This window comes from Lissotriton helveticus, chromosome 4_1 (assembly GCF_964261635.1).
Source record: "Lissotriton helveticus chromosome 4_1, aLisHel1.1, whole genome shotgun sequence".
Classification (NCBI taxonomy): Eukaryota; Metazoa; Chordata; class Amphibia; order Caudata; family Salamandridae; genus Lissotriton; species Lissotriton helveticus.
The window spans coordinates 1,063,484,038-1,063,504,924 of record NC_136063.1 but is presented as its reverse complement, the minus strand read 5'-3'; the positions used below and the strand labels follow the sequence as shown (position 1 = coordinate 1,063,504,924).

The 20,887-nt window shown below is 48.0% G+C and overlaps 1 protein-coding gene across 3 annotated transcripts in view; it reads left to right on the top strand.

The window, feature by feature from the left end:
* TRIO (trio Rho guanine nucleotide exchange factor) overlaps window positions 1-20,887 on the top strand; it is a 4,034,553-nt gene that overhangs the window by 1,725,324 nt on the left and 2,288,342 nt on the right. For all 3 annotated transcript variants that reach the window (XM_078687660.1, XM_078687659.1, XM_078687661.1), the window contains exon 26: window positions 9,462-9,531. In XM_078687660.1, coding sequence (XP_078543786.1) covers window positions 9,462-9,531 — 70 coding nt within the window. The remainder of the gene's footprint in view (window positions 1-9,461; window positions 9,532-20,887) is intronic.

The window sequence follows — 20,887 nt, the reverse complement described above, 5'->3', positions numbered from 1 at the left end:
CAACTAACAGGTCAGAATTTTCTTCATCATTGCAGATATCTTGGGGATTAGTGTCGGGTATATAAGTTGTGGGATCAGGTGGTGGGGTCCCAGACATTTGTGAATCGGGGACAGGACTCAGTGGGCGCAAGATTGGAGATTGGCTCAAACCTAGGGAATCCCTTCTCTCGTTATTTTTTTTTTTTAACCACTTGGACTAAAAAAGAGTCTAAGGTATTAAGTGGTTCCAAAGTCCCAGGGGCCGGTTTTCTAGGCATATTTGTAAAGTAAAAATGCTAACAAGGGTCAAGGATAGCGCTCAGTAGGTAGGATAATATAATAAAGATAGGTCACAGTACTAACAAAACTATAATAAAAAACAAAACCATACAACAATAAACAGTTTCGGTTGTTCTGCAAGGTCCTACTTTAGTTCAGATAGGCAAGATCTAATCCTTTTTCTGTATCAGTAACTGCTCCTACTAAACCGTATTCCTGGGCGAATCTGTAGGGGCTTCAAGGAACCCTCTTCAGACTGACCCCCGTCTGGTAACAGGAAAAAGGAGGAAGGATACAAGTAGCTAATACGGCCGGACGAACAAAGTTCAATAACAATGAATGTCAATGGACCAAGAAATTTTCCTCATTTAACACAGTACCTTAGCTGGTCCACCATGGAGTGTTAGAGAGGTGGCCCAGCCCGGCCTCCTTCGGCCCCTGACGGCCACAGACGGTCCCGCCCTTGTCCCGGGCTTCTCCCGGCGCACTCCCGCGCAGCGGGGGGAGCCCTCCTCTTAAGTACGTAGACCTGTGGTGTGTAGGAGGGGCGTGCTTGACAGGGAGAGCGGCCAGGTGACGAGAGGCGCGGGTCGCCGGGGCTTCTGGTCCTAGAAGTCCGGCCCCCACTCGCTCGCAGCCCTGCCAAACACACGCTTCACCAACTTGTAAATTCCAGGGCTCAGAAGCGGGAGTAGTGCGCAGCGGGACCCGCGAAGCGGGTACCGCAAGTCGTAGCGCTGAAAAACAGGTCTCACAGCGCCCTCACAGGCAGTTATTCAAAAGGCCAACAAGCAGGTCTGTCAGCGTCCTTAACGGCAGCGAATTAATACAAGGAAGTTTCCCACGACGATATCCTCCTCCCCTGCCTTTCTAGTGTGCAGGAGGGGCGTGCTTGACAGGGAGAGCGGCCAGGTGACGAGAGGCGCGGGTCGCCGGGCCTTCTGGTCCTAGAAGTCCGGCCCCCACTCGCTCGCAGCCCTGCCAAACACACGCTTCACCAACTTGTAAATTCCAGGGCTCAGAAGCGGGAGTAGTGCGCAGCGGGACCCGCGAAGCGGGTACCGCAAGTCGTAGCGCTGAAAAACAGGTCTCACAGCGCCCTCACAGGCAGTTATTCAAAAGGCCAACAAGCAGGTCTGTCAGCGTCCTTAACGGCAGCGAATTAATACAAGGAAGTTTCCCCACCCAAATTGTGAGTTTCTACAGCTGCAGCGTTTTCCATATATCGTCTGCTACATAAACTGCTGATTTTAACAAAAAAAAGTAAGTCCATCACAAATATTGACTGGTCACTTTACGTTGGTTATTGCTGTATTTGGATGTCAATCTGAAAGTAATGAGGCACAATATTTGCACAGTGTAAACTTGTGTACAGGTGTCAAAATAATAAACTAAAACTCTAAATAAATGTCACGCATTAAGCTACATAATTCTCGTTTTGTAGCCGTATAATTTAGTCAGCCCTGCTGCATAATTTGAAATTTACCTCCCGCTTAATTCAAGTGGCTCTGCTCATTTAACACAGCACCAGAGCACTGTTAAAGGCGGGGGCGATTTAAGGGTACAGGAGATGAGTAATGTTAACAAATAAGGTACAGGCTAAAAGGAACGAGCAGAAAATGTGAGCATACCCCATTTCTTGACATGATTAAGTCTATAAAATCGACACGGATGTGAGTCTTTTGTTCTGCTGCAGTGGCAAGATTGGAATATAAAGTATGGGCACCAGCTAAGAGAGAAGCCGTGGAGAGAGCGAGGATGAATATTGGCATAAGGAAAGGGGAGACTGTGGCGCAGGGTATTCAGAAGGGAGACCTTGTATGGGCTAATAAAAATGTCAATGGACATTGCATAGTTTGAGACGCCAAGATCAGCCCACATCTCGGTGACCAGTGTGAAATACTCTGAGCCCAGCATTACGTGGATTTCTGCCTGCCGCATAATGCAGCCTTTTATTTCAGTCAAATTTAACTTGATTAGTTTAACCCCGGAAAAAGGCATTGGTTTACAAAAAGTTTCCGTTTACATCAAGCACGTATAAGGCAGCATTTGCTGTAAGAGCATCCCATGTGGCCCCAAATGCGAACTCGCCCATAAAAGCAGCAAAGGAAAGGTGAATGTTATTTAAGTACGGTCATGTGTCCCCTCACGAACGAGTCAAGCGCTGCACTGGTTCAGTGGTTCCATTGCATCAGCAGGACTGGCGTTGCACTATTACCACGACCGAGCACCTTCACTGGGCCTTGTATGTTTTAAATGGCAGAAGAGACTTGGTCTCCTGTGTGCCCTCCTTTCGCAGCCCAAATTGCCTTACCTTACATCTTGGATTCTCCTCCGTCCGCCGCAGTGACACAGAGAGCATGCAAAGAAAAGCCAGGTTAGAAGTTCATTTTACTACCCCGATCTCTGGATTTTTACTTAAAAGTATAATCGCCCACTCTCCGTTTCACAGGAGCGATGTGATGCTGAAGGAGAAGCAGCCTTGATCTTGCATAACCGCTCTTAAATAAGGCGCCTCTTCCACCGGGCGACTTGACGCTTCCGGCACTCTAGGGCAACTTCCGTTTCAAAAAGGCGAAATAAAAAAGGATATAAGTAAACCCCAGAGTAATGTTTAGCTTCTGCTTTATTTTACAACAGTACCTCCAGACAGTGGCATTTCCGTTGCACAAGTGCAAGTGCAATGAACTGTAATTTCTGTCCAGAATTAAACATACTCTTTTTTTTGTTACTTTTAAACTTGTATTTAACTCTCACGTTTGATTAAAATTTTGTTCTAAAAAATGGTGTCAGAGCCACTAAAATTCTGCTAAATCGTGCTGCCAGAAAACAAGCATTGTAAAACTAACAGGTTTTGTCTAGACGAGAACTATTGGCATTATCCTGAGCCTCGCTTGGAGCTGTTTGGTAAGAAACATTTCCGAGGTGCATGGCAAGGCAAAATATGTTTGCACTGAAGAACTGCCTAGCTGCACATTCTGTGTGTGCTGAAGGCATGGCAGAGAGCTCTTTCTAGAGTGTTGTGGTACATCACTGTCAGCTACAATTCGAGGTAGGCTTTAGCTGCGAGCATTTCATATGTCAGTGTGCAGTTGACCCTCACTTTTTGTTTTGTGAGAGGCCATGAACGATCATGCCTAAAAGATAACACCCTGAGTGGGATGGGTATGCTCAGACGTGAGTCCCATGCTCTCCACACCACTAGAGTCAAGCTATCCTGGCTGAAGACGGCTGAGAGCCAGAAACCGATCCTAGGTTGCTTGATTCCGCTCCAGGAAAGACATGGCTTGGCAGTTCGGGCTGGACTGTTCCCATGAGGCACAGGGTCAAGGCTGATTTGCATATGGCCATGTCTGAACTGGAGTGGTGTGGAGTGCAAAAAAACGATGGATTTAGGCCCAGATCTCTGTACTGGGGTGAATGTATGACATTGTTCTGCATTCTGTCCATCAACTGTTGTTTTGCATTTAAAAGATAACAATGGCAGTGTTTTCAAACTAAATGGAAAGAGTACAGTAATTTATTGTAAGGAATAAAATGAGACTAAAATATGAAAACGATATTGCACATCACATATGAGTTCTGTTATCTTAGAAACACATGGTCTGCTCTGCTATCTCAATTTGGCCAAAGAACTCTGCTGGGTATTGCAATACATTTGTGATAGAGACATTTTGGATATTCCACAGACATCAGACTGGATCTGTAAACTTTTTTGTAGTACTTATGTTCGCCGATAGGTGGTGCTGTCCGGCTCAGCTCTGACACCGGTCCGCTTTCGAAAATGAAGAGCAGAGTTTATATAGGCACCATTCCTGTGAGCGGACGGAAGTTCCTCTCTCCCCTCCCCCCCCCTCCCCCCCACTAAATGTCTACATTTCACAGTGTGCAAGGGAATGTCACCCCAGAGGTGACCGGTGTTATGCCCTGTAATTCTTGCTACAAACTGATATCTTCGACAAATCCCCCATCAGGTGTGTCGTTTGGTTGAGCCACGACTCTGAGGCCTGCAGTGAATGCACGTTGACTCAGAGGCTCCTAGCAATAATGGTCTCCTGCATGGCGCTGTTGTGGGCACGGAGTATGGTACTCAGAACTCCCGGGCCTCAGCATCTGTCCTCCGGGAAGGCTACACCTCCAAGAGGCTCTGCTATCGCAGCAGCAGGGCAGAGTTCTGCACCTGGGCCTTTGCTATCTCCACTTTCATGCGTGGAGATTGAATGGTGACAGCTGAACACCTTCGACCTTCCTCCCGAGAAGGTTGCTTTCATCATGGCAGCCAAAAACTGTATACACCGGTTATGCAAATTTTTTGGTTTGGTTCAGTAAATGGCAGATTGACTCCCTCCAGGCCAAGTTATCCGACAATCTGTTTGTTTTCGCTCTTACTCAGCAAGGGTTTGCTCTGGGCACAGTTAAAGCTTACCTTTTGACTCTTTCTACTTTTTTTGCAGCTGTTGGATGAGCCTACATTTTTTAAGTCTCTGGTTTTTATGTGTTTCTTAATAGGGTTACAACATTTGTTTCTTCCTTCTACCTTTGTCATGTCACAGTGGGGCCTTAACTTGGTCCTTAAATTTGTGATGGGCACTCTCCTTGAGATGCTTCACAAGATGCTTCACAGCTGCCCATTGCAGCATTTCACTTTGAAGATGGTGTTCCTCGTTGCCATTTCATCAATACTGCATATAAGTGAGTATCTGAAAGAAAGACGTTAGTGATAGATTCCTTACCTTAGAAAACCCCCAGGCGTCAGACTGGATCTGGAAAGTTTTCGTCAGCAGTACCCCTGCCCGTCGGAAGGTCGCGTTGTGCGGCTCCGCGTCCGTCCTTGGCGTCGTGGTCACCGAGATGACGTAGCGGCAGCTACTTAGACGCTGCCCTCGCCCGCTGACGTCAGTTATTTCTTTTCCACGCCAGCAAGCGCAGATCCAGAGAGAGCGGTACCCCAGTCACTTTTTTGATTGAGTTTTTCGAGGCCTTTAAGCTGTTGGTGTAACGGTGCCAAATGCCACCTTTTCCCCAGACAAATTTGTGTTGTGAATGCAGGTATCTTTCTTGCCTAAAGTTGTGACGCCATTCCACATTGATTACATCACCACCTTGCCGGTGTTCTATGGTCCAACACACCCCTTTAAGCAGAATAAGAGACTCAATCGTTTGGACCCCAAGAGAGCACTGAGCCTTTAGATTGATCACACCAAAGACCACCAGCTGGACGATCAGCTCTTTGTGCGGGTCTCTGGAGCAAAAAAAGGCAAGGGTGTGCATAATAGAACCATTTCCCGATGGATTTTGCTCTGCATTAGGATCTGCATAGCATAGGCCAAAAAGCAGCCTCTGGAATGATGCAGTGCTTATTCTACCAGAGCCAAAAGTTGCAACTACTGCGTTGACAGGCGGAGTCTCTGCCCTAGTCATTTGCCAGGTTACTAGGTGGGTGTCCCTCTGTGTGTTGATAAAGCTTAATTGCTTGAACAGTCCAGTTCGCTGAGAGGGGCATTTTTCCTGTTCGGTCATGCCGTTCTGGTTTGAGTTCATTCACAGACCCACCTCTAAAAAGGTACTACTTTGGTACCTATTCAAAAGGTGAGGCACCTGGGGCTAGAAGTCTCTTATCAGGTAAACAAGTTGCTTACCTTCGGTTATGCTCTTTCAAGTAGAGACTCTAGCGTCGAATTCGTCACAAGCCCTCTCTTCCTCCCCGTCCTGTGAGTGGGCTGTACCCTTTAATGAGATCCCAAGTCCAGTAGTCTGCACACGGGCCACAACAATTTAGTTTTGTGGCTCTACGTCTGGGGGTGCAGACACTCTTGAAAGCAACTGAGGTCAGCGTGAGGTAGTGGCCCCAAAATAGTCTCTGCACTTCATTTCCAGAGCAGAACTGCTTCCATGTGCAGCTGCACAGCGCCATCTACTGGCGTGAAAAAGTACCACAGATACGTTTCTGGATCTAATCTAACGGCTGGGAAATATTCAAAAGATGAGGATTCTTTTTTTGTGTTGTAATTCTTTATTAGCAATTTTGAAATAAAATAACATCATAGGAACATCAGCATCGGCCACATAGAAACAATGACCGCATTAGATATTACATCAAAAAGTTGTGTGCCACAAGCACATCTTCCTTGGGAAAGCATCACACTTCAGGTCCCTCCTTGACTCAGCCAAAAATAGACCCAAAAAACTATTTGATCTCATCAAGAATACTAACTGCTCTCCCCCAACCTCCAAGTTGGAGAATTCTACAAAGAAAGCTGCGGATTTCGCTGTATTCTTTGATGAAAAAGTGAAATCACTTGTGGATCAGGTCGCTCATCCTACCCCTCCAGAAGAGCGCAAATCACTAACCATTTGGCAGAACTTTGACCCCATCTCTGAAGCTGTCCTCCTTAAGTGCATCCTCAACACAAAGCCCTCCAACCATTCTCTTGACCCCATCCCTAGTGCCATTGCCATTGACTTCTATACCCATTCTCTTCCCTATTGGACCACTCTGGCCAACCTCTCCCTCTGTCAAGGCTCCCTTCCTGTTCCCTTCAAAACTGGGCAGGTCACCCCTCTGCTTAAAAACCCCACTGCTGATGTGAATGACCTCAACAACTACCGCCCCATCACTAACCTACCCTTTATTGCAAAGATCACAGAAATATGTGTTGCAAAACAGCTCTCTTGTCATATCAAGGACAATGATCTTCTTGACAATTTTCAGTCTCATTCTCCTTGATTTTTCTGCAGCCTTTGACACTGTCAATCACAACACCCTCCTCAACACTCTTCAAAAGAGAATGGGCATGGAGGGCACTGTGCTTAAATGGTTTGCTTCCTTCCTCTCTGATAGATCCCAAATGATCAAAATAGCGGACAGTCTTTCATCTCCTTTGGCGGTGGGTCAAGGTGTTCCTGCACTCACGTTGTTCAATCTCTATTTGGAACCACTGGGAAATCTCCTAAGTAAATCCGGGGTCCACTATCTTCTCTATGCAGACGACACTCAAATCTACCTCAAGGTTGCCTCCACTCACGATCTCTCCGTCCTAAGCTCTACTCTGGACTCCATTCAAAACTGGATGTCAACACATCAACTAATTCTGAATCCCTGCAAAACCGAATTCCTCCTCCTCCTCTCCTCCTCACTTTCTCCTCCACCGGTTCAATCATGTATGGACCAGATGAATCTACTGAACAATAAACCAATCATTGTCGACAGCGCAAAATCCCTTGGTATCATACTCGACACAAAACTCAATCTACTCTCCCACATTAATTCAAATGCAAAATCTGCTCGATACCAACTGCGCCTTCTTTGGGGGATTCGTCACTTTTTCCCGGAGCATGACCTTAAAACCCTGGTCCAATCGCTGGTCCTCTCCAGACTGGACTACTGCAATTCCCTTCTTACTGGCCTCCCCAAATCCCACCTGTCCCCCCTTAAGTCTGTTCTCCATTCAGCAGCTCGTTTCATTTATGGGGCCAAAAGAAGCGACAAAAGAGTGGAGTGAGAACGGGACTTCTCACAAAGAAAGCGCGCTCAATTTCATGCGGAACAGTTCGTTCCCTTTCACTGTTCCAAAACTAATTGTAATTCAAAAAACTCATTTCATTTTATCGATGATTTAAACGTTTATTTTCATCTTTCAAATGATAGGTGTATTCATCTTATCATATCATTGAATTCATTTCCCAATCTTCAAAATAACACCCAATGCATTTCGGGTCAAAGAAAAACAGGGACCCTTCCTCAGGGGTTTGCAGATACGGGACGAAACGTCTCCACAAACGCTTCAGACGCGACTACATCACACCCATGTTATCCACCCTTCGCTGGCTTCCCATCGAGGCAAGATCTATCTACAAGACTGCCTGCATCACCCACAAAACCTTGCACTCCTCCTCTCCTCGCTACCTGGCGAATAAACTGAAACACTCTGGAGGCTCTAGACCATCACGAAAGGCGGAAAATCTACTGCTTGAACCTCCCTCTTTCAAAAAGGAAAGATAGATGGCCCAATCCTTTTCAGGCAATGTAGTGAGAATCTGGAACTCACTTCCGCCTCAGCTCCGGACCACCATCTCCTCCCAGGCCTTCAAAACTGACCTCAAAGTTCTCCTCCTTCAAAGACACTTTCAAAGTTAATTCATGCCCTCTCTATTATCTGAAGGAAGACCTTTTAGTATAGAACATTTCTATTCTCCATGACTATGGAAGGGCCTTCCCAGTATGTTCTTGTGGTTTGAGAGTCTGCCATTTATTGCAGTACTACCCTTTTACCTGTGTTTGGTACTCTTTTGTAACATGCACACGTCACTTTTCTCTTGTAACACACTGTTTGCTACCTCCTACATTTTGTTTGCTTTCGATACTTGCACAAGTGCCACCATTGCCTACGTAACGTTTGTTCTTGTGTTTGAGGGTCCTCCATTTATTGCAGTATTATACCTCTACTTTGTATGCTTTTGTAACTTGCACACGTCACTTTTTCCTACTGCAATGCACCGTTTGCTACCTCTTGTATTTTGTTTGCTCACGATTGTCACTTTTGCCTCATGTAATGTAACGTTTGCTTTTGTGATTTGTTCACTTGTAATGTTCTCATGTATCAGTTCTGTTCCTATTGTGAAGCGCTCTGACACCTTCGGGTAAAGTCCGCGCTATATAAAAATGCATAAATAAATAAATAAATAAATAAGAAGGTGAAAGGACGAGGGGAAAGATATAGGAATAAAGAGAGGGGAGAGGGAGGGAAAGATGTAACTATTTCAGCGTTTCAGTTGTTAAACGTGCTGTGTTGAGGTGTGGGTGAGGGAGGCGGGTGGGGAATGACGTGACGGCAATAACAAATTATAGGGGGCCATGTCATGACTGATCAAATCGCACTGGGATCGGACTGGTTCCTAGGCACAAGGGGGGGGGGCTATGCTCCGAGTGTTTAAGTGTATGGGGAGGTGTAGCAGTGGGATTGTCTCTACCAGAAGAGTACTACCTAAGGTAAGTAACTTGTTCATCGTTGAAATGTACTTTTTGAGGGTATTTTATACTAAATACTACTCATTCAGTGGCACTAATTGGTAATTTGCTGTTGGGACCATTTTGTTAACAACATTTTATGTTTAAAGAAGTCTTCTTTAGCAAAAATATGTCCTTGATTCTTTTCAATGTGGTGTGGCTAAATATTGCTTACTTTTATTCCATTTGTCAACAGTATATTCCTAAAGGAACTAGAGAAATATGAGCAGTTACCAGAAGATGTTGGACACTGTTTCGTCACTTGGGTAATCACACTTTGAATCTATGTTTAATTACAGGAACACCGAATTAAAGGTGTTTTGTAAAAATGATTTATACAAACACATATCCGTGTCTATGCTTCTGTCTCTTGGGACTGCTGCTGTTAAATATAATAGCAATTTGGCTGACTGGAATGATCAAACAGGGCATTTAGTGCTTTGGTGGACTCACTCTCTCTCTCACATATACTGTGTTGTTCCTCCTCAAATAATAAAAGCAAATGCAATATGGTCGTATTTCCTGTGGTGCCCGAGCATCACTGTAATCTTCCTATTAATTTCTCATATCTAAAGAGGACTGTGACTTAAGCCAGTGACTTGGAAATTGGAGGAGGGGTTTTGGCTGGTTGGTGAATGCGGGTCTGGATGGTGAAAACAGGTGACTTGTTTTTAGATCTGCTTGGATAATTCTTTTAGTGGAAAACTTTACATATATGTTTTGCATTTTGATGCCCCATATTCTAATTTTTGTTTCACCAAAAAGGATTGTATGTAGCATATTTGGTATTTTTCCATGTAAAGCCTGTAAGAATTGGATCATTGTTTTCCTTACAATATCAAGGATAATTTTATAAAGCTTTCTTGCAGCCACTCTGTATGTCCTTGGATTGTGGTATAAGTAGCACTCTTGTAAGCCCATAGCCGCTAATAAGGTGCTGCAAGGGCCACATAGTCTTTGTGATGGTATAACAGCACAACAGCGCACAGTGTGCAACCTGAATTTACTGACTCACTCACACTTTTGTACAGATAGTTACCGGTGAACTAGTTTCTTCAGGTGTAGTACTGTTTCTGGAGTCAGTTTTCAGGGTAACCTTCATGTTGAGTCCATATGTGGATAACAAAGTCAAAGCATTAAAAGACATGAAACATATTCTATATTGAGGTGTTAGAAACAATAAGCAAGGATAGCGACTTTAAAGTATATCATAATTATCAAATACAATACATGAGTCCGAGGGACCAGAGATGGCCAATGCCACCAGCTGAGTGCATCTCAGTGGGCCGTACACCCTGTTCGCAGGTGGTGATAAAAGGAGAGTCATATTATAATGTCTGACGTTTGCAGCGTCACTGTAGGGAAAAGGGCCATACTTATGTTGGAGTTCAAGGCTGCGGCACTGGATGAGCTGGTTGGAGGTTGCTGAGGTCGTTACTGCCTGGTTGAAGTCACAGTTTCTAGTACAGCGCATTGCTCCTTCAGTTCTCTTTGGGGAGGAGGGACAGCCTTAAACTAAGGTTGTCGAGCAGTCCCCATTCGGCAGTGCCACCGGTAGCTCTGCAAGGTACCTTGTGATGTGTCCCGGGGTGGAGGGGTGGGGCGACAGACATTTGGGTATTGTGTCTATAGTCAGCCACAAACCATTTCTGGGATGTCGAAGAACATGGTTCACTGATTGTTTACAAACCTCAGGCAAGCTGGGGACATGAGGGCAAATGGCATACCTTCCGCTCTGAGTTGTTTTTTTGCAGCACAAAAACAATGATGGTTTGCATTGGACAGCTAGTGTGTAGTGGGGTAAGAGGGACACCGTAGTGTTGTTTACAAGTATTGTATCATTTTCCCTGGCCTTTTGGAGCCCTGTGTCTTGGTCTCTGAAGTTCAGGATGCATGCCACGATTGGCCTGGGGGGTGCCCACGGAGGTGGCCAACAGTTGGGTACCCTGTCTGCTCTTTCTACAGTAAATAAGTTCGAGAGCCAATGGGGGGGGGGGGGTCACCTTGTTCTTCAATCAGGGTTCAATAAACAATGTGGCATTGGATCCTTCTGTGACCTCCGGCAGTCCAATAATGTGCACGTTCTTGCATCAAGCTCAGCCCTCTGCATCCTCAGCTCAGTCATGTAGAAGGTGCAATTAGGAGCACTAGTCATCCAGTTCATTTGTATGGGCTTTCTGTTGAGGGGCCAGTGTCGCAAGGTCTGTCTCTGGGGCTTTGACCCTGTCAGCCAATTTGAAACGGCCATCGCAGAGCAGTCCCAGATCTGACTCCAGTGCGCCAATGCAGTTTTCTACAGCTCCTCTGGTGTCTCGGATCTCTTACAGTATTATATCTACTTTATCTGATGTCATGTTGGGCACTGTGGGTGGGATACAGTGAGGTCAGTTGATTCATCAGTGCGGGCATATGCCAATTGAGGGATGGCGCTGCTTGTCATCCGGCTGGCTTTGTTTCCTTGTTGTGACCCTTGATATTATCAATCAGATAGAGACTACTAGCTGCAGATTCCTTAACGTAGAATTATCCCCTGGCGCAAGACTGGATTCGTAAAATGTTCTTTGCCACAGCATCTCTGCGCTCCGGGGGGCGGTACCACGTGACTCTGTCCTGACGTCGTCCGCGGGCGTGACGTCAGTGAGGTCACATAAGCCCCAACCCGGCATGCTGACGTCAGTTTCCTTCTTTTCCGCATGCAACTCGGATCCGGATCGTGACCCTGACCTGTTTTCAGGCCTTTCTTTTCACGCTTTTGTGTTGAGGGATAATGTGCGAATGCCTTCGGGCTTAAAGATGTGTACTTCTTGTACACCTCAGATGTCGGCGACGGACCCTCACCCTATTTGCATGGGGTGTTTGGGCGAGCACCATGATTCTACAGACTGCGACGCTTGCCAGCATCTGAAGCCGAAGTTCCGGCGATAGCACCAGATGAAACTACTTTCGGCCCGCTTGTCCAGATCGGTGTCGTCACCTCGTCCGTCCCCTATGGAAGGGTTCAGACTGACTACGACATCGTCCTTCACCGAGGCCCCAGGGGCTTTGCCCGCCCACTGGTAAGTCTTACAGCTTGTCCCCGAGGCCTGGTCCCCGTTCTGCAGAGGGCGCAGGTTCTCCTCGGGACAGGCGGCCTCGCTCGTCGCCACCCTACCTGTCGTTTCCTGCCGTCGGAGCAACTAGGGCTCAAATGGAGGCCTATGCTACGGCTCTGCATGCTTCTTTGGACCCTCCTCCTCTTCCTGAGACGTCCGCGGATCCCTTGCCTCATGCGGGCCTTCTGCAGAGTCGCCGGCTGCTTTGATACCGGCGCCAACGAGGTCGGCTTCAGGTTTTGGGGGTGTGTTGTCGTCGAAGTGCGGCCCTACGGGGTTCCCCTCTTTGACCCACGGCGTCTCTGCCTCGCCGCAAACCCCCAGGGGGTCCCTGTGGTGTCGCAGGAGGTCGCCGGAACTCACGGTTCGTCCCCTGAGTCCCCCTAGGTCCTCTGGGCAGGTGACTGCCTTGCTGGACGCAGAGCCGATGCCTTTAAGGCACCGACAGCTGTCGGCCCTGGCGCCGCCGCGGGTGGTGGCTAGGGGCCGGGGTTCCTCCCAGGGTCACTCTCGGCCCTCTACGCAGGTGCCTTTTCAGCGCCGCTCTTTAGCCGCCGCGGCTCCGAGCCCCCCAATCTCTTAGGATTCCAGTGGTGGTGGAGTTTGACTCGGCGCCCCCGGTGCCCGCTCCGGCGCCGGTCGACGTCGCACCGGTGGCGAACTCGACGGTGCCGCGCCGGCGTCGGGTCATCGACCCGTCTCCAGTGGTCCCCTCCTCTCCGGAGGGTTGTCATCTTCTTGTTTCCTCTTCCCCGGAGACAGGATGCTGCGTCGTTGCTTTTTCCCCGGCGTCTTCCAGGGTGGGCTCTTCGCCACCCCGTGACCACAACCCCCAGACCCTCTTTTCCACAACTCAATGTTAGTTGCTGCGCAGGCTTCTCCACCTTCCCCGGAGGCCCCTCAGGGCTCCCACTCGCCCATGAATCTTCCATCTTTCAGGGGCTGGCAGTTTCTTCCTCCAGCTGGCCTCAAGGATGGACGGCTTAGCTCACAGCTGTCGCCTACGGAGGAATTGCTCTCTCCTCTGCCACGCCCTACGGAGGCGAGTGCAGCTTTTGTCCGGGCTATTTCCATGGCTGCTGGCATTTTGCGAATGGGCGACCCCGTCAGCCCATTACCGTCGGACCATTTGTTAGAGGTTCTCCACCAGGGCTCTGGTGGACGGGAGCTGCTTCTTCCATTCGAAGCTACGCTCCACAATTCTCTTCTGGATGCCTGGGGGCATCCTGCCACGAGTGATCCGGTGCCTCATCCACTCCTACTCCGTACAACCCAGTCTGCCTTTCTCTCCACCCTTCTATCCAGGGCCCTCTTTGACAGACTGCTTTTCCTTCCTTGCCTTTGGTGGTGTTTCCTCCGTCACGGGAGGCCCGGTGGTTTGATTCATGGGGCCGTAACATCTTCGCTTCCTCTAGTGCTGCTTTGCAAGCGCTCAACATGCTTTGTGTATTGGCCAGGGCTACCTCCCCCTTGTGGGATTCAGTGGAGTCTCTTTTGTCTTGCGCCTCACATGAAGGTGTTCGCGCTGATCTGTGGCACCATGTGTTGGATGGCCGGGAGTTGGCCGGGTGTTGGCCGCGTTTATTCTTTGTTCGGCCTTGGATGTTTCTGATACTCTCGGCCGCGCTATGGCGAGTTCCGTTTTTCCAGTGAATATTATTGAGTGTCTGGTTGACCTGCCTTTTGATGGGGTTCTTTTGTTTAGCACCCACGCGGACTCTGCCATTCAGCGGCTTCTTGCTGAGCTCCATCCTCCTCCCCCTCTGTAAACTTTGGCTTGTCGGTCCTCCGGTGCTTTATGGGAGGTGTTATCCCACCCTTGTTCTAGGGTCTAGTGTTTCGGTTGGCCCGTCTGTGTGTTCTTTGTGGTTTGGCGTGCCTTCGGGTTCCTTAGGTTCGCCCCTCTGTACTGTTGGCTGCTGGTACAGCCCATTGGCTTTTGTGATTTTTGGAGGTTGGTAAACCATATAGGTCCTCAGGTTGGGCCTTCCGTGTATTTGTTTTGGCTGATTGGTAAGCCGTCTATGGTACTAACCGCAGGTCCCTTGTGTTCTTGTCCTCTGCTGCGGGATTTGTTACCTAAAAGGTGTTCCCATGTTTTCTTTGGGACGTGTCATACCCTAAGTGGGGTACTTGTAGCTATTGTATAGCACTGTCCTAAGCTGGGAGGGTGTGGACACCCCTTTTCGGGTTCCTGCCTTTCCTGGCATCACTGTAAACCGCTGGTGCGCGGTGTCTTTGTCTTGGCGCAGCTTGCGCTGCTCCTGGTTTTGTCATTCTCAGTATCCGCTACGTAGCTAGACCGGCTTTGGCATGCCGTCTACGGCGTCGTGTTGTGGTGTTTCCGCCTTCCTGTCTGGCGTTTCGGCCTGGTCCTCTGTCTTGTGTTCCAGGGGGGCTAGGATTCTCCTAGTATTTTCCTGTGTGCTGGTTGACGGCTTAGGTCTGTCCTACGCATTTCTCCTCTTTCTCTTTTGGCTCGTTCCACTTCTTTTCATGGGTTGGTTTGCGTCTCTGGAACCGTTCTTCTTTGAGGGTTGTTCTGGATTTCCCTGGCTTCTGCCTTTGTCTTGCGCTTGGCTTGTTCTGGGCGCACTGCTTCCTGGTATTTGCCAGCTGTCGGCTGCGCACGCCTTCTCATTCTGGTCAACCGCCATGGGCCTTGGCTTGTACCCTTGTGCTCCTGCCTCTTATTCTGATGGAGCTTTGCGATGCTGTGTTTTTCTTCTCATGCCTGCGCTTGGCTGTGGAGCCGCTCCTGCCTTGTCTGCTGCCTCGAGGCTGATGCCTGTTCAGCTTCCCCTTTGCTGTGTGTGTTCTCCTGCGGTGGGCTCTGCCTCCGTTTCTACCTCTTCTCCTTGGAGTTTGGGGTGGTTCTTTTCTTCCTTGGTTCTCCTCTGGCGCTGTCTGTCCCTCCGGGGTTTTCTGGTGGATGTCCCTTGTACCTTGGATGGGCTTGGGGTATCCTGGCCTTCCCTTTGCCTTGTTCTTGCTTACTTCTGCGTGGTGGGAGATGGGCCACCCTTCTTGTCCCCATGACACATCCCCTGCTGGGGCCCTGTGTTTCTTCCTAACTGGGGAGGTCCTCTTGCAGGCCCTCCTCCCCTCAGGGTATGGTTAGGGTATCTATTCTACATTAAGGAATCTGCGGCTAGTAGTCTCTAACAGATGTACAAGTTACTTACCTTCAGTAACGATGTATCTGGTAGAGACGATTCTAGCCGCAGGTTCCTTCACGACCCGCCCTTCCTCCCCGTTCTGCAAGTACCTTCAGCTTGGTTTTGTGCACTCGCCTCCCTCCGGGTGGCTTGTCTTCTGCGAGTGTCCTCTTCCTTTCCTCCCTGACGGGATGTTTCAATGTGTTTAATTGTTCCTCCCCTTCCTTGCGGGTACGAGGTCGGTTGGTTCATGTGTACTTCTGCATCCCTCCACCCAGGTTTTTTCCGTTGTTGGGGTCTACTTGTACTCTTCTTCCCTTTTAATTTCTTGGGGTTTCTGATTCCTCTGTACTCCTCTGAGTTGGGGTCTTGTGGCTGTACCTCAGCCTTTAGTTCCTTCCAGGGGATACGACCCTCCTTGATGGTGTTGTCTTGGGGTAATGTACCGTTACTCATCTGTTCCGGGCTTGTTGCCCTTCGCTGTTGTGGATTGTGATTGCAGACTCTGTCATCTGCTATGACGTGTTTTACATGTTTTTCTGCCTCCAAGGAGGCTGTCGCCTTAGCTTTGCAAGGTTGCTCCTCAGAGCGGTGCTCTGCTCTTTTGCTGCTATGGCTTTCTGTACCTTAGTGCCTGGCACTTTGTCAACTGGTGCTGTTCCTCACCTTTCGTTTCTCCCTTTTCTGTTTTTACTGCTTTTTCGCACACTGTTCCCATACTCTCCACAGTTTTGTTTGTGAGGGCTCCGTGTTGTGGCACGGAAAGGATCTCACTATAAAACTGACGCCAGCTCCCCGGGGTGGGGCTTATGTGACCTCGCTGATGTCACGCCCGTGGACGACGTCAGGGCGGAGTCACGTGGTACCACTCCCGGCGCGCATAGATGCTGTGGCAAAGAAAAATTTCCGGATCCAGTCTCGCACCTGGTGATAATTCTACGTTAAGGAATCTGCGGCTAGAATTGTCTCTACCTGATACATAGTTACCGAAGGTAAGTAACTTGTACATTTGTTCCTGAAGGCGGCACGGAATGATACAGATAAGGTGCCACACTCCAGTTCGTGTAGGATATGTCTAGTAAAGCCATATAAATAACAGCGAGCAATATAACCCAGTTCAGGGGACAGTTAGTCATATTCCAGGGTCTGTAGGACCTCCCTGATGTGTTTTATGGGCAATGTATTGATTCTGGACAGGCACATGTAGGAGAAGGCTGATTCGAGGACCCTCTGTTGATGATCATGAGTGATAGCGGTATGTGCAGACAGGCCTGACAGAGCTGGTAGGAGAGCGAAGAATAAGACCAGGTCCCAGATCAGGGCTCAGAGTGTGACGGCCTCCTCATGGTAGTGGAGTGGCAGCAAGGTAATCACTTTTGGGGCGGCGAGTATTCCCTATATGTCCAGTGAGAGTTCACTCGTCAGGCTATTATGGTGCTCCGTGGTGAGTTGTACAGCCAGATTCCTGCAACACTCTTGATGGACAATCCAACCGGGGGTGGCAGATCAGCCCACGTCACACAATTGAGACGCCAGGCCCGGCCTGCTGCACGCGTTGCATACTGGTAGCGCAAGGTCTGCTGTGAAGAGTATGTATGATGTGATTGTGGTAAAACTAAATTGTCCTAATCACAGCGGATCCCCATGGCAGTTCTCAGTTAAGGGTCCAAGAGACTTCAGTGGTAGCTGACTGTATTGAGTGTGGAGTCTCAGCAGAGCGACTGAGGAGCCAGTGGTGATCCCCAGGGCCGACTCTGCTGTAGGAAAATGACCCTTTTTGCATGGTTACCCCCCACTTTTTACCTGACATCTGTTGCAACTTGACTTGAGGTGCCCTGGGTCCCTGCCAATCAGTTTCCCAGGGCCTGTGTTCTTTCTCTAAACTGTACATTAACACCCACAATTGGCACATCTTTGGCCACAGTTAGGAACCTTGTAAAAGGAACCATGGGTACCAAGGGCACTGTGACCAGGGAAGGCCTCTAAGGGCTGTTGCACCTAATGTGCCCCTTTAATGACCCTGTACCTTAACACACTGCCATTGCAGGCTGCGTGTTTTGATGCAGAGAAAGTGAAGAGTTGACATAGCACACATCCCTGTATGCCATGACTGCCTGAGGCCTAGGTAAGTCACCTGTCTAGCAGGGTGCACTAGCCCACAGGCGAGGGTACAGTGGCATGAGCCCTGTACCCCTACATTGTCTGAGTCCATTCTTAGACATTGTAAGTGTAGTCCTTCTACACCCCCTCCCGCCAGCTACGATCCTCCAACCAAGCCCTTGCTACGGTACCTCGCATCAACAAAACCACCATGGGAGGTAGATCCTTCTCCTACCTCGCAGCTAAAACCTGGAACTCACTCCCCACTCGCCTTCGTCTCACTCAGAACCACCTAGCATTCAGAAAGCAACTTAAAACTTGGATATTCGACAAGTAATTCCACACCCTCTTCAAGCGCCTTGAGACCCTCCGGGTATGTAGTGCGCTATATAAATCTTTTGACTTGACTTGACTTGACTTAAAGCCATAAAGACAATATGGTCTGGGAGTTGGTCATTGCGAACTCTACAACTCCATAATGGCTTTACATAAACCTGTGAAGTTTGCTAGCAAACTTCTTCGCACATTAAACTCACGCTGATGCCAGTGTGGGATTTAACATAAAATGAACTCAGAGGGCATCTTAGAGATGCCGGCTGAACAACACCAGCCCTAATGTGGTTCCTGAATGGCTGCCTGCCATTTGCCACCACCAAACATTTTTCTGGACCTCTGGGTTGAGAGCCTCCACTCTCTGGGTCCAGAAACAAAGCCCATCCTGGGCAGAGGTGTCATGCCTCCTCCCCCAGAATGGGCTGGGTCCACGAAGGAGAAGCTAGAAAGGCCTACTGCCTTTGTAAGCTGTCCCTGCCTTTTACTGCCCTCAGCACCTGGTTCCCACTGGTTCTGCCCCTCACTTTGGGAGGGAGAATCGTCAGGAAAACCAAGCTAGGAGATGTGTGCCCACTTTGCCAACCCCACTCCCCAGAAGTGGGAGGTGAGGTGAAACACACATCTCAGTCCCCTCCATCTTGCCGATGAGGGGACACAGCCAATCAGAAAGAGGCTCAAGTCCTCCTCCCACTGGAGGGATGGTATAATACGGGGTTTCGAAAAAGAAAGAAAAGAAAAGACCCTGCCAGACATATGTATAGGTCCTAAAGAAGGATCCTAGATCAGAAACTAGGGTGATCAACTACTGAACATCAGAGCCAAATATTACACGTCATAGTTTGATTTTCTTTTTTATAAAGCTTTTATTATTTTATCAAAGACGTGATCATTCATTTTAAATATATTTAATTTTTGGATGATAGGTGAATCGATTAATACATAGTGGGTTTCAGATCATCCTTGAAGACATTATCTAGGAAACATAGGTGTCCCAAACCTACTCGTTCATTACAACAACATGCACACTCAATTGCACACCATAAATAATTATCAGTCATACTCAGTCACACAACATTTTCATTTTCATACTAATACAACAGGGCCCGCAGTCAAGATGGAGATAAGGCTGAACGGACAAATGTAGAGGAGGTGAGGTAGCAGAGACACGATGGAATAGTTTAAACAAAGTAAAACAGTTTCTGCTGCTCACAGGAATCACGCCTACGCGCGTTTCGGTGTGAGGCTCTTTCAGGCCGCACCTTCGTCAGGGCAATGATGTATTGAGGGGTAGGGGACACGCAACGGAAATTACAAAAAACATATACATGTCTATATACAATCTTGTCTGTACATGAATAAAGTGCAACATTAGTAGTATTACATTTAATAATACATTGGGTGTACTGGCTCTGATGTCAGGAAATCACTCTTAAGGGTTATCCCTCCTCAATGAGGAGGGAAACAGTCCTAAAATTAGACAATGTGGAGTTGGGGCAGCCCGACAAAAAAACTCCTCAATCATACGCTACAACAATCAACATTTAAAAAGAGTGGCTCTACAACCTTTAAGTGACCAGTTTTCAATCAACCAAAACTCATTTTAACCAGTCACTAATAATTAGCAAACTTATTTAAGACCTTTTGTTCGAAACATATCATGTGCAAAAGTGACTGGACAATATTTATGGCCGTTCATACCATACGATCTTGGGGCTATTAGATCTAGTAAGGCTATCCCGGGGCGACTCAGGATTTGCTAGGGGCATATTACAGAATTCATCAAGAGGCACTTACCAACAGATTTTCTCAGAGGGTCGGGAATTTACATTGGGTTAATCTCCATAGTCATTGGCACCTCAAAAAGAAGGTCACTAGGGTGCCAGACGGTGCAGTAATTCCTATGTAGTGGAAAAGATGGACATACAGGGGCAACCGTTACTGATTTCTATCTGGAGTGGGGAATGATCAGACTCAATTTGATCATTCACTAGACATTAAATTACATACCTGGGTAATCGTGAATGTGGGTGCACGTATGCGACGCGTTACAGGCAAAGATGACATTGGGTAGACTTCATCACCGTTAGTGTGTGGAAGGGAAAAAAACTTTCAGGCCACGTCGGGTATTTTTCCTCTGTAGGTTAAAGGGGGGGAGAAAGGCATGAGGTAGATAAAATCAATTTTCTCACCAAGCTTGTATATATTACAGAGGCGTAAAGTGGTAGATATGTGCTACAAAAGCAGCCTCAGGTCACTAAGTCCCAGGTAGGGTTTATGCAGAACATACCGAATATCTTATTCTGTACTCTGTTCTCCACTAATTTCCCTGTCCAGTAATCCAGGAGGAAGGGACTCTCTAATTCCACATTGAAGGATCAAGCTATTTCGATTTCGGTGTAGCACTAAGATCCACCTGAAATGCAAAAGATAAAGCGAACCCATCAGTGCGGGCAGATCAAGAGGGGTCAAGTACAGGTTTAACCGCATGCGCGCTGTGGCGATTTTTTGCGCTACGCGGCTTTTTTCAAAAAGCCGCGTTACATGACGAGCTCAGCTCGTAATCAGCGTGCGAGCGGCGCAACTGATGACGAGCTGAGCTCGTCATCCGCGCCGAAGGGGTTAAACAGGCCCAATGCAACAAGGGAAAGCCCACCCAATCGGTAAATTGCCTCCATCTGAACGAGGAATCACTAGGACTAGCTCAACCCTTGGCTCTAACCCTGGACACCCAGCACTATAAAGGCGTTTTTCTTAACTGCAAAACGATAAGACTCTTTTCTCCATAAGAGCCCATATTGTGGTTTTTCCTCTGAAATGTGTCAAGCTGCTTTTTGCATGGAACAAAAGTAATGGTGCTTTGAGAAGTAAATTGTCTTACTTACCTTTGTATTATGGAACCCACAGTGTCATATCTAGGGATATCACCAGGAATAGCGGAT